At 44.6% G+C, this 13,177-nt stretch overlaps 1 protein-coding gene across 4 annotated transcripts in view; it reads left to right on the top strand.

Moving 5' to 3' along the window:
* The window catches only part of IQCK (IQ motif containing K), a 1,183,927-nt gene that overhangs the window by 241,163 nt on the left and 929,587 nt on the right, over positions 1 to 13,177 (top strand). For all 4 annotated transcript variants that reach the window (XM_044089750.1, XM_044089749.1, XM_044089752.1 and 1 more), the window contains exon 4: positions 3,067 to 3,164. In XM_044089750.1, the coding sequence (XP_043945685.1) occupies positions 3,067 to 3,164 (98 nt within the window). The remainder of the gene's footprint in view (positions 1 to 3,066; positions 3,165 to 13,177) is intronic.

Here is a 13,177-nt window from a genome sequence, read left to right as displayed (position 1 = left end):
GTATATCGGGATTTTAATTTTTTAAATTTACAGATGTTCTTAGCGCTTCTTGTGTAGTTTCGTTTTGATGCAACATTATAAATGTCTATAGCGTTGAACTTAACATGTGTTTCTTTCCTATGGATTTGAGCTTTTATTAACAGATCAGTTGTTTTGTTCTGTTTAAAATTTTCATTGCTGTTTTAAGAACAGCAGTGGTTAATTACATTATTGATTAATGACTGTTCTGTGTTTTGGTTTACGCGCCAAAAGGTTGTATATAAAAGAAGTTTGATTTTCTAAGATATTTACACCTGAAGAAGCGTAGTTTATCTACGTGAAAGCGCTTGTGTTTTTATGGCTTAATAAAAGACTTTTTATTTAGTCTACTTTTCCATGTGGTGACTCCTGTTTGGATCTGATATCAGCTGTTTTTCCACGTTTTTCCACGCGGAGTCTTTGCTTTTTTTGCTGCAGTTAGATAATTTTCTCAATTCATGGAGAATCTTTTAGTTCTTCTCTAAGTTCAACTACCAGTGTAATTGTCTGTCATATTGGTTTTTCCTCAAAATTTTGTACTCTGCTAGTAAGGTACAGTTCCCCTCTGTAACGTGCCTCCTTTGAAAGCCTCTCCTGGCTACTCATCTTACAGTTTAGTTGTTTAGGCAATCCTACCATTATGCATCATGACATATCATTTTTTTCTTTCAGAAAGTATGTCAAAATGTTCCTGTGGAACTATATTAGTTTGTTACCAGGAAGATAGTGCTCCCTTTTTGCTATAATTTCATCCAGAATGATACTACAACTGAAAACGTTGATGTATTCTGAATGTAAATGTTTGTCCATAAGGTTATCTTAGCTATTTATTCATAAAGTAGCAAACAGTATTCCAAGAACTAAGCCAACACAGGAATGAAGAAAGAAATTCTGCCAAGAGGGTTGATGTAACTAGAGTTACAGACAGTAGGCAAGAGGGGGCTGGAATTTATTGGAGAAAAGTGGCAAAGGAACCAATATATTTGGAGCAAATAACTTGAGAGTGAAAGATAATAGAATGGGAAGATGCCAAGAATTTATATGGACTGCAGATTAGAGACTGCTTTCCCTATCAAGGACTGATATCAGTGTATAAACAAAGCGAAAGAAATAGGTGAGTCCTAAACAAAAGACCAGTAGTGGTAGAGTTTTTAACAGAACCTACAACAGAAGCTACTGTTAAAAAAGGAATCATTTTATAGAGCATACAAAATATTGCATGATAACTATAAGAATCAATCAGAGGAGGTTAGAAAGAAATGGATAAGTAGTTCACAAAGAAACAATGGGGTGGGGTGATATATGTATGTCTCCCAAATATGCAACAAAGTCTAGAAGATTTAGGATCTTTGCTTGGAAGTGTTTACATAGGTATTTTTATACCCCAAGTAGACTCCAAAGAAATTTTCCTCAGATATACAGGAAATGTTAGAGGTGCGATGGGGATGAAAGAGGTAACTGGGAACATATTTTCTGGGAATGTAATGAGTTTGCAGACTTTAAAGAATCCATGCAGACTGCTTTGACAGAGATAGTGGGTGAGCAAATTTATGTAACTTAGGAAATGTTTTTTTGAGCTATGATACAGACTCAGAATTGCCTAGACATATTAAGGCCTTGCTGACTCTAATTATGGTGGCTGCCAAAAAAGCAGTTACTAGAAAATGGAAAACAAAGTATAATACAACTTTACTAGAAGTAATGAATATAGTAACTGAGCTAAAACAACTGAAACCGGCATCTTTTGAAAAGCGTAGGAACAAACTAAATAGGAAAAAATGGGAATTGTGGGAACAATACTTGCAGAGGAGGAATGAGGTTTAAAAGAAATTTGATTGAGCTGCGTAATGTTTGAATAACAATGAATGGATAGATTATAAATAATGTATAGTGTTTACAACTACAATTATGTCAATATGGTTTGTTTTTATTTATATAAGTGTGTGACTGCCTATGTCATACGTGAGAATTTAATAAAGATGTTTCTTGTTTAAATAAGAAAAATGATGATAGTGGCAAGTTTACAAAAAGCAGCATGACTTTGAGGCAAATCAGGCAAGTCAATGAGTCATGAAGAGTATGATTGTTCATGAAACTGTGTTTCTTGTTCAGGCTTCATTAAATTAAAGATCTACATATTGATTAGTAATACCAATAATCTTTCTTTATGTTGGAAGTTTAATTGTTTTAATAAGGCTGTTGATGTTACACTTTCTACAGAATTAATGTCTGTCAGTTGGTGCAGAGGATTAATTTGGTGAGCTGTAGTTCTGATTTTTCAGGGTTTTAATCCCTCAGCCCTTGTTTGCCTACTGTGTGACCTTGAGCAAGTCACCTAACCAGACAGGGCTTGGCGGGTATTGGGAATTTGGGCGAGGCTCCTCAATGATCTCCTGCACTGCAAGTCTAGTCTAGTAACAACCTGTGAGCTGAGCACTCCTGGATTGAAATCTTTTATATAAGCTGACTAATAGTACAAAAAGTGTAGTGTACAAAGTTATCATGGCATTTTATGTGTGGATGTTTAAGTGTCCAAAGTACAGCATGACATTTTACTATAGATAACTACAGTGTAGAATTCCATATTGCAGTTCAGCATGCATAAACACGTGAAATTAAATTTATCTACCTAAAAAATGAAAATATTTTGCAGTCTTCTCTGCAGCCCCTAGTCCCAAATGTGACAGGCTGTACCCTCTTGTATATTTCCTCCACAAGATACTACCTCAAACAAGGAAATGCATCTCTAGGTGAACTCTGTTTCATAGTTATACATATATTTAGTAATTGTGAAGGAAACTAGAGTATGGGATGAATACTTACTTTAAAAACATATTTGTGTCCTTATAAATCTGTGACAGTAACCTGTACAACAAAAATATTTGTGTATTATTTGAAAAAAAAATGAAAATATTTTCTGCCGAAAATGTTATTGAGCTCTTACGCCCACAATAAAATGATCTCTGAGTGTGTACTCAAGTTTGTCTTAAGTGCATGTGTCTTGAACATAACTTCAACCAATCTTTGTTGTACATTGTATTTCCTTAGGCTCTCCACGAGAATATCTTGAGCATTTCATATTTCCAGTCCTGCTTCCTGGAATGTCTGAGATGATTCATCAAGCTAAAAAAGAAAAATGCTTTGAGGTACTTAGAAAATGTTTTCAAATATAGTTAATGTCTTATTTGAACTTTTTGTGAATGTACATCATGACTTGTGGTATATGTATTGTCATGGTAACATACAAAACTAAAATGAAATAATTTTTTGTCTAACTTTATTAAGTTGAGTGATAACATTCAGATAATAATTTACTTATGTAATATTCTGTTAATGCATTGTACTTTCTCGTATCCGAGTTGCACCCTGGCTGCAGAATTATTTGGATGTGATATCTAGGACCATTATTTGTCCTTTTCACTTTATATCTGACAGTATTATGGCTATGTGAGTTATGTTTTCTTTTCAAACTTCAAGGGACTTGCCAACTTGCACAAATCGCTTATCAATTGTATAGCATTAATTCTATGGTATTCAGACTACTTTCAGATTTATAGTCTAGTTGCTGTTAATGTGTGCTGACAACAGATACAACAATTATGCTTTCAAACATGCTCGTTTCTTGAGATACAGTTTATTAATTGTAAAGCTTCAGACAGTGGCATTTTACACTAATCCATGTACATGGCTAAAATTAGACGTGATTGAAGTGATTTCTCATACTACACATTATAGTCTTCAGTGATAGACAGTTAAAGGGATAACAAAGCTTACTTTTGCCATACAACTTATGTAGAATCATACAGTTTAATATTTGTGACACTGCTCAACCACTAACATTTCTTTTGTTGGTTAATTAATTTACAAGAGGTCATTCTTACAGAAAGTTGTATCTACCAAAATGATGTGACTTAGAGCTTTAGTTTATTAAGCATAAATGATTACTTCTGTGCTTAGTTTGATACAGCAGTTTGGCAAACGTGCAGTGAAGTAGCAGTAGATATGATGCCAACTTTGCTATCTCTTATACCTTAAGATCTCACATTAATTTGTGAGAAGTAGTACAGGTATTTGCTTGGTTTTCAGTGATAATATCACTGAAGATGATAAAAAGTTTACAAGTAAGTATGGTTGTATATGCATTATTAGGGTTAAAGAGCAACTGTAAAATATTTAAAATTTCTATTTTGCAAGTAGTTAGCCATGAGGCAGATGATTTTGCTTTCATTGTATGGTAAAAGGGCAATACAATCATTCTGGTTGTGTGCCTTTTCCTCATTGGAGTTGCAGGTAAAGATTATGGACAAAATTCCAAAAAAAATCACTTACGTGACACATAAGGTCCTGATACTGATTAACTGTGTAGTAGGAGAGACTTTGTGTGATGGGATCTGAACAATAGGCAGTTCACTAGCACAAAGAGAACAGGTGACACAGTGGCCAGTACAGTGCCCTTATGAGCCCAGTAGTTTGTATGTAGCATGGTTGCAATAATGTGCATTCATATGAGCAATAAAGTGCCAGTATGAGCATAACTGAGAGCCCAGATAAGGGCTACATGGCAAAGTCTCTGCATGTTTGTATTATAAATGGAAAGGAAATAGGTGCATAAGACAGGTAAGAAATGGAAAGAGCAAGAAGAGGAACACATAAAAAGGCAAAGGGAAAGGGAGAATGGTATGGGCGGTGGAGAAATGGTATATTTTTTGTGGGTTAGATGCCCAATTTGTTATATTTTCAAGAAGGATGGAGAGGAAAAGAAACATGGGGAAGGTATGGGTAGAAAAAGGGTATAGGGATGACAGCAGGAGCAGATAAACGATCAGAGAAAAAAGACAAAGACAAATGCTGACACAGTAGAGGAACCCAAAGGAGACACTCAGACAGAGGGAGGACAGTTAGTGATAGAAAGGATTGGACAACAAATTGTGGAAGGGAATGAAACAGAAAAAAAGAATGCCATGAAGGGGGATAGGATTGGGTGATGGCTAATTGCTTTGGTGCGTAGTACCACACCTAACCTGAAGTCAGCCTCCTCCATGACTACCCTCATGGCTGGGCTTAGTCATTGTTGGCCTGCTGTCAGGGTCAAGCAGCTGTACAGTTCTGCAAGTAACAACAAGATGTTCTCCAAACTGTCAATGTGGGTGACCAACTGTCAGATCCCAGTACAGCAATTACCAGGTATTTTACCTTTTGCTGGTTGATGTACTGGGATCCAGTGATGCTCACTGATGTGCAGCCTGCCCACCCACCATCACATACAGACCACCACAGGGCACCAAGGATCTCCCAAGTTAGCCTCATTGGATCACCTTCATCACCCTGCAGATAGGTGGCTACAGATGACTGGGATCCCAATAGGTAATGCAAAGCAGTTATGTGATGTGACAGCCTCTGAAAACCACATCCACATCTATCTCTAACACTGCATAAAATTTGAATGTAAATTGAAAGAAAATCAAAGGCAAAAGCTGTTATCAGTAGTGTAGCAAGGATGGGGCGAAGACGGCAGCTACCCTGGGCATGAGGTGTTAGAGGGTGCAATCTTGAAGTGCCATTGCTGCATTCTTCTTTTTGTAATGGAATTTCTGAATGTTGGTACAGAAAACAACTTCAGTGCCACTTTATGTGGGGTAAGCTGTAGCTACAGTTTAAAATGTAACAATTGTTATTTTTTTTTTTGGCTCATCCACTAACAAGCTTGTGCAGGGAAGGGTGTATATATGGCTGGTGTATCAGAGCAGAGGGGGCATGTGCCCTGGAAGAGATGAGGAGGTGGACTGCCACTTTGGAGAACAGCCCTAGGTCAATAAATTCCAGCTACGCCTTTGGCAGTTATTAGTAATATGTGCTGCACTGAATAGCAGTACAGGCCCTGGAGGAGTAAAGTACTGTCAAGTATGCAATTACTTGCAAAAAACAATATAGCTACCTGAGACAAATGTACATTTGTTGCAAACAGTGTGACTGCAGGAGGCAGTGAAGATAGGCTTTACCATTCCCCTGAAATGTATTGCCCAGCTGATAATATATTATTAGCAAGTGGAAGACACGGCATACCAAATGTTGATTTGCATTCCACCAGGGCAGACAATGCCACATAATATCCCACCACAGAATTCCAAAAGGACTACATATTTTAGTCTCCATTCTGTATCAGGTAGGAGCCCTTCTAAAATCTGTATTATTTTATTGAGGAACCTCATTGGATATTCCAGTTGTTGGATGTGCCTGGTTAGGTACATACCAAATGGGGTATTCTACACAATGATAGATCTGATGAGTGCTGAATACAGTAAACAATTACCTTCTTGAACCTAGATACTGTACCTTTGTTTATAAGTTGCACAATTTAGAATGATTTCCTCACTACTGTAGGCAAGTGGAGGTCAAAGGATAGATTACTGTCTATGGGTGTCCCCAAATCCCTGACTACTTGGTCAGCTCTTTTGGGTGTTTTGTCATTATGGTAGTTACCAGGGGTGGCTGACTTCCCGAAGGCTCCTATTATGCATTTTATGGCATTTAGTTTTAGTTCATGGTTCTGATAACAGTTGATCTGAAGTAGGCAGACTTCATTCGGATGCAACCTGTGGGTATCGGATCCGACCTCGGATCCGAGCCGGCAATTCAAAAGCTTAGGCTCCGAGCTCCTAGCTCCTCCCTCTTACCCATAACCCCTTGCCAAGCCCTGACTGACCTCAGATTTCGTTTGCCGCTTTTCAAGTAGCTATGGATTCCAGAGCTCCTGGCGTTTGTTGAAGTTCAGATAAGAGTTTTTGACAGAAAAAGTTTTAAAAATCTCTATTTTTGTTGTTGATATAGTTAGTGTTGAGTGTGTTTAGGCGTTCCTCTCTCTTTTATTTAATTTTTCTCGGGTTTTTGCGTAGTTTGTTTGTGTGTGCTTTGTGTTAGGCCTTAGGGTTGTGATGTCTGAAGCCCATAAGGCTGTTTTCTCGAAATGTACCGAGTGTGGCCATAAGCTGTCCCCAGCGGATGGCCACACTCGTCATCTTGGGGGTTGAACACCTGTCATCTGGTTGTACCATTTGTGCAGGGTTCAACCCCCGGGCTTTGAGGGAGCGGAGGTCGAAGCTGGTGCTGGCGGGTCTTTTACCTCCAGATACCACTTTGGCCTCTGCCCCTTCCACTCAGCAACCTGTTGCTGTGGGTTCTCCCCCTCCAGCTGGGACTCAACCTCCCTCTAAGTTGCCGGAGGGGAAGGAATCCTCTAGGGAGAGAGAGAAGAAGGAGAGGCACAGGGAGAGGCACCACAAGCGGAGAGCCGAAACTTCCAGTTCGGCTCCTCCATCTAAGCGGGCCTCCCCTGTGCCTTCTAGCTTTCCTCCTCCCCTCGGTTCTCTCCTGGACCCGAGGAGGAGGAGGCTAGCCCTTCTAGGAGGTCTCCGAGGCGGCTCTCTAGGTCCGCTTCGGTGGCCTCCACCAGGTCAACCTTTTCAATGAGTGAAGCTGATATGGACCGGATGATGAGGAAATTCATCCAGGCCCAAATGCAAATGGGAGTGCTCCTAGCCCCCCCCATCCGGGAGGGGCTTCGACCCCTTTTTTCACCCCCTTGGCTCCTTCTCCGACCCATACCACGGGTTTGGAGCTGTCGGCGCCGGGCAGATTTGGATCCGGGGGTGGGTCGGATCCGATGGGTTGGCGCACCTCGGATCCGTCCCATCCCTTGAGTGCTTCGGGTACTTCGGACCCGACCTCTTGGAGCCGAGGGCCGAGCCTCGGATCCGAGGGAGCTGGTGTGTCTTTGGCTCCGTCCAGGTTGGAGCGCACCGGTCTCTCGGATCCGACGGTTTCGGCTCCGACTCCGATCCGTGCGTCGGATCCGAGTGGGGGTCGGCTCTCGGGGCTTAGAGAAGCTGGCTCCCCCTCGGCTTTCGACGTAGTGGAAAGGGCACTGTTGAGGACATCCGGACCCCCGGTCCCTGCCACGGCTCCATCCCGCACTCCCTTGCAGTTGGGCCAGGCCCCCACCAGCCGGTCCCAGGGACAGCCCGCCTCGATGTCCCAAGTGGTTCCCTTGGAACATCCAACTGCTGAAGAGTACTCCTCGGACAGCCCCCCCGATGAAGTACCTCGGAAGCGTAAGTGCAAAGGAGGCACATGGACTCCCCGAGTCCGTCACTGAAGACACAGACTTGGATGAAGGGAAGGCTCCCTAGGTCACCCCTGAGGACGTCTCATTTGGAGACATCATGGAGATGTTAAGGATCAGGGGGGGGTGGTCTGCCCCCAAGGCTTCTTCGGACGAGTCTGTGTTCTTGGAGGCATTCGAGGCGGGCCCTTCTACCTCTTGGGTGTCCCCTCCTGCTGACCCCTGGTGGATCTTATTTCCATCAGGGCGTGGAAGGATCCGGACACCATTGAGCCTATCCCTAAGCGCCCGGACCGCATTCTTTCCCCTCCGTCGGACCGCACCCACTGGAGTAAGGGTCCCCCAGTAGATGCCATGATGATGGCTGCAGCCACGAAGAGGGAATTGGCCCAGGAGAGTCCCTCCATGCATCCTCCGGGCAAGGAGTCCCGCTCGATGGATCACATTGGGAAGCGAGTTTTTAGTTCAGCAACCTTCTCCTTGAGAGCGCTGAACTACATGGCACATGTCATTAGGATGCAGCGGGATCTGATTAAAGAATACGCTGCATCTCCCCTGGAGTCCATCTCGAGTGAGGATAAACAGGTATACTCCACCCGAATGGCCACTCTCAGATCAGTTTCCAATACATCTATGCGGCTGCTTTCTCATGCTACTGAGGGAGCCGCTAGAGCCAGCGGAGCAGGCCTAGTCATGAGGGGACAGGCCTGGCTCCGCCATTGTGATTTTGCAGAGCCCTTCAAGGTGACCTTCGCGAATGCCCCCTTCGATGGTTCTGCCTTGTTTGGCAAGACTGTTCGCGAGACATTAGTCCAGAGCGAAAAGGATGGGAAGACGCTGTCTGCCGTCGGAGTCCGCTTCTCAGCTCCCCAGAGGTCCTTCTCTAAGAACCAAAAGGGACAGAAGAAGATGTGGTTCCGGAAGTCGCAGCAGTCCAAACCTGCTCCGGATAACCAGTTCTTCCGTGGCAGAGGAGGACGGGGAGGTCGTCGTGCTAGAGGCAGGGGGGCTCCTGGCAACTTTGGGTCCAGAGAACCTTTCTCTGATAGACCCACGCAGCAGCCCTGAAGGGTTGCCCGGCTGTCCGTCTCTGGAGGCAGTCGGGGGGCGGTTTTCGAGGCACCTGACTTCTTGGGAGTCCATAACAACAGACAGTTGGGTGCTTCGTGTCATATCCAGAGGATATTCAATTCCCCTATTCAAGGTTCCCAAATCTCGCAGCCTCCCAGATGTTCCACCCGACCAAAGGGAGGCGGCAGCTGTCGAAATCGAACAGCTGCTAGAAAAAAGAGCTATCCAGCGTGTCCCCCGAGATCAAACCGGATTAGGGTTTTACTCCAGGTTCTTTTGGTGCCAAAGAAGGCGGGGACTTAAGACCAATCTTAGACCTTTCCCAGCTGAACCTGTCAGTAACCAAGCAAAAGTTCCGGATGGTCACCCTGCAATCTATACTTCCCCTCTTGAGGGAGAACGACTGGATGTGCTCCATCGACCTCAAGGATGCGTACTACCACATTCGGATGGACAGACGATCCAGGAGGTTTCTTCGCTTCTGGCTGGGAGCCAGTCATTACCAGCTCAGCGTCCTCCCCTTTGGTCTCACCTCAGCCCCCAGGGTGTTTACCAAGGTGCTAGCGGTGGTAGCGGCCCATCTGAGGCTCCAGGGATTACAGGTCTTTCCGTACCTGGACGACTGGCTCCTGACGGCATCATCAAGGCATCTTCTGTGCTCAGCCAGGGATTACTTTCTTCAACTAGCACCAAGGCTGGGCATCACGATCAACTGGGATAAATCTTTACTGAACCCCACACAAGTTATAGATTTCATAGGAGGAAGACTAAACACCAGATCAATGCGAGCCTTCCTCACCCCAGACCGTATTGCCAACCTGAAGTGTCATGTGACAGCGATCCTGCAACCATCTCCAACTGCAGCTTCGGTCCTGAGGGCCCTAGGTTCTATGGCGGCAGCTATTCCGCTTCTCATTCATGCTCGTTTACGCATGCGGGTGCTTCAATGGACCCTTCAGGTTCAGTGGTCCCCTCTTTGTTCCTCTCTAAACGCTCCGATTGCGGTCAGCAGGGCGTGCAGGGACTCCCTTCTTTGGTGGCTTCTTTCTCCGGAGCCCCTGGCAGGGAGACCTTTTTGCGCTGCATTTCCCCGAGCCACAGTGACCACGGACGCTTCTTGCCTCGGGTGGGGGGGGCATTCTGCGGGAAAGATTGTCCAAGGCACGTGGAATCCCACAGAGACGTCATTGCATATAAATGTCCTGGAAATGAGGGCGGTGCTCCTAGCGTTGCAAGCACTTCACCACGTTCTTCCTTCAGGGACTATTGCGATTCAGACAGACAACATGTCGGTAGTCTGGTATATCAACAAACAGGGAGGAACCAGGTCTTACCCCCTTTGTCGAGAGGCCATGAGAGTCTGGGAATGGGCAATTTCCACCAAACGCTTTCTGGTAGCAACGCACATTCCGGAAAGTCCAACATCCTTGCGGACAAGCTCAGTCGCACCATCCTTTCTCCACACGAGTGGTCTCTCAATCCTCAAGTAGCGAAGAAGATTTTTGCCGTTTGGGGGCAACCCTGTTGCGATCTTTTTGCCTCTCCCTCAAACGCCAAATGCGACAATTTCTTCGCTCTGCTTCCCCCACCAGGGGAGTTCCCGAGAGATGCTCTGGTGCATGCTTGGCCTCCCGGTCTCCTTTATGCCTACCCTCCACTTCCTCTGATGGAGAGGCTTCTGCAGAAAGCCAACAGTTTGGGGAGCAGAATGATTCTCATTGCCCCGTTCTGGCCTCGACAACCTTGGTTCCCCTTCGTATGGTCTCACAAAATCAATCCACCCTGGATTCTGGATCCAATTTCGGATCTCATCTCCCACCCTCTGGGAATGTCGGTTCCCAATCTGCGGACCCTGAAGTTGACAGCTTGGCTGCTCCAGTTCCATCCTTAATTAGGACTCCCGGTATCTCATCACCGGTCAAGGCCATTTTAGTGGCAGCTCATAAACCTTCCACCAGGCAGGTTTATCGGAGTAAATGGAAGAGATTCTCTATTTGGGCAGTACAGAGAACTTTGGATCCTTTCTCGGCACCTATGTCAGCGGTGCTGGATTTTCTAACAGACCTCTTTCATCAAGGGGCTAGTTCTTCCACGATTAAGGTACAATTGGCAGCTATCTCGCATTATCACATTGGTCATGACACAGCTCCCCTTATGACGGCGAAATTATGCAAAACATTTCTCAAAGGAGTTTTTGTTGAGGCCTCCAGTCAAGGAGGTTGTACCACCTTGGGACTTGTCTTTAGTTCTGCAAGCCCTTACTGCTCCTCCCTTCGAGCCTGCAGCTTCTACTGATTTAAAGTACCTTTCCTGGAAGACTGCCTTCCTGGTAGCTATCACTTCAGCCAGAAGAGTGTCTGAGCTTCAGGCTCTATGCGTCAAGCCGCCTTACCTTTCTTTCTTCCCTGATAGGGTGTGCCTCAGGACCAATCCTTCTTTTCTTCCGAAGGTCTCTTCTGAATCCAATATTAACCAATCAATCAATTTACCTGTGTTTTTTCCCAAGTACTCAAACAAAGGAGAATACAAATTGCATTCCTTGGATGTTCATAGACAATTACGTTTTATATTAACAGAACAGCTGGTCACAGGAAATCAGATCAGCTGTTCGTCTCCTTTGCTAAATTTGCTCTGGGTAAAGCAGTATCTAAAGTCACACTATCTAAGTGGATTGCTAATTGTATTCTGCAGGCATATGACACTTCAGGTAGACCTGCTCCTCAGAGGGTTACGGCTCATTCTACTAGGGCAGTTTCCACGTCAGCCGCCTTTAAGTCCCGTGTATCATTGGATGATATCTGCACGGCAGCTACTTGGGCCTCGCCTCATACTTTTATTTCTCATTACAAGGTGGATGTTGTTTCTAGAGGAAGAGCATCCTTTGGCTCAGCGGTGCTCCGAAACATCCTTCCATGACGGCCGCCCAAGATTCAGGTAGCTAGGGACTCTGTCCCACAGGTTGCAGACGAATGAAGTCTGCCTACTTCAGATTTAGAAGTTATGTACTCACCATAACGTTCCATCTGAGTAGGTGACTTCATTCGGATGCAACCATCCCCCCCTCCATCCCCCTGACCTTTATAGAGTGAGTATTTATGCTGTTTTAGTGTACTGTTGTCAGTATTTTTGAGGCAAACTCAATCTGAGGTCAGTCAGGGCTTGGCAAGGGGTTATGGGTAAGAGGGAGGAGCTAGGAGCTCGGAGCCTAAGCTTTTGAATTGCCGGCTCGGATCCGAGGTCGGATCCGATACCCACAGGTTGCATCCGAATGAAGTCACCTACTCAGATGGAACGTTATGGTGAGTACATAACTTCTAATTTGCATCAGCCCTTCTTGGAGAACATTAGTGATGGTGGGAGATTCTCTGACTGCTCCTAATTTGCAATCATCTGCAGATTTGGCTAGTCAGAGGTCCTTGCCTTGGCCTTGATCAGAGAAGTAGATGCCAAAAATGAGCAGTCCCAGGACTGATCTGCGAGGGACTGTGCTGGTCACTGGCTTGTTTGAATAGGTGGACTCCCCAATTCTTACTTCATGGGTTCTGTCTGTAAGCTGTCTGGCTGTCCATTGGGTAATATAAGGGTTTATACCTAACCTCCTGAGTTTGTCAACAATGCCTGATTGGGGTCTGTGTTTTGCCTTGGTCCATTGCTTTGGTGACCTTCTCAAAGATGTCCATCTGGTTGAGTAGGCATGACCTGCCCTTGACAAAACCAAACAGGGTTGGATTCAGTATCTGGAGGTTTCTTATATCATTACCAATCATTTTCATGATATTATTTGTACAGCTTTCCATATGAGACTAGAGAGACTTATGGGTCTATAGTTTCCAGAGTCCATGGATCGCCCACATTTAGCCTGCCTCTAGCATCAGCAATAATATTTTCAAGTGGTAAGTCCCCAGACACAAATCACTGGTGTCAGTTGGACATGTGCAGGATGTGGGAGTCATGGGAAATACCTGTATG

Source organism: Protopterus annectens, chromosome 12.part0 (genome assembly GCF_019279795.1).
Source record: "Protopterus annectens isolate FY-2018-M chromosome 12.part0, PAN1.0, whole genome shotgun sequence".
NCBI lineage: Eukaryota > Metazoa > Chordata > Ceratodontiformes > Protopteridae > Protopterus > Protopterus annectens.
Note: the sequence above shows the minus strand (reverse complement) of the source record. Positions and strands in the feature narration are given on the sequence as shown.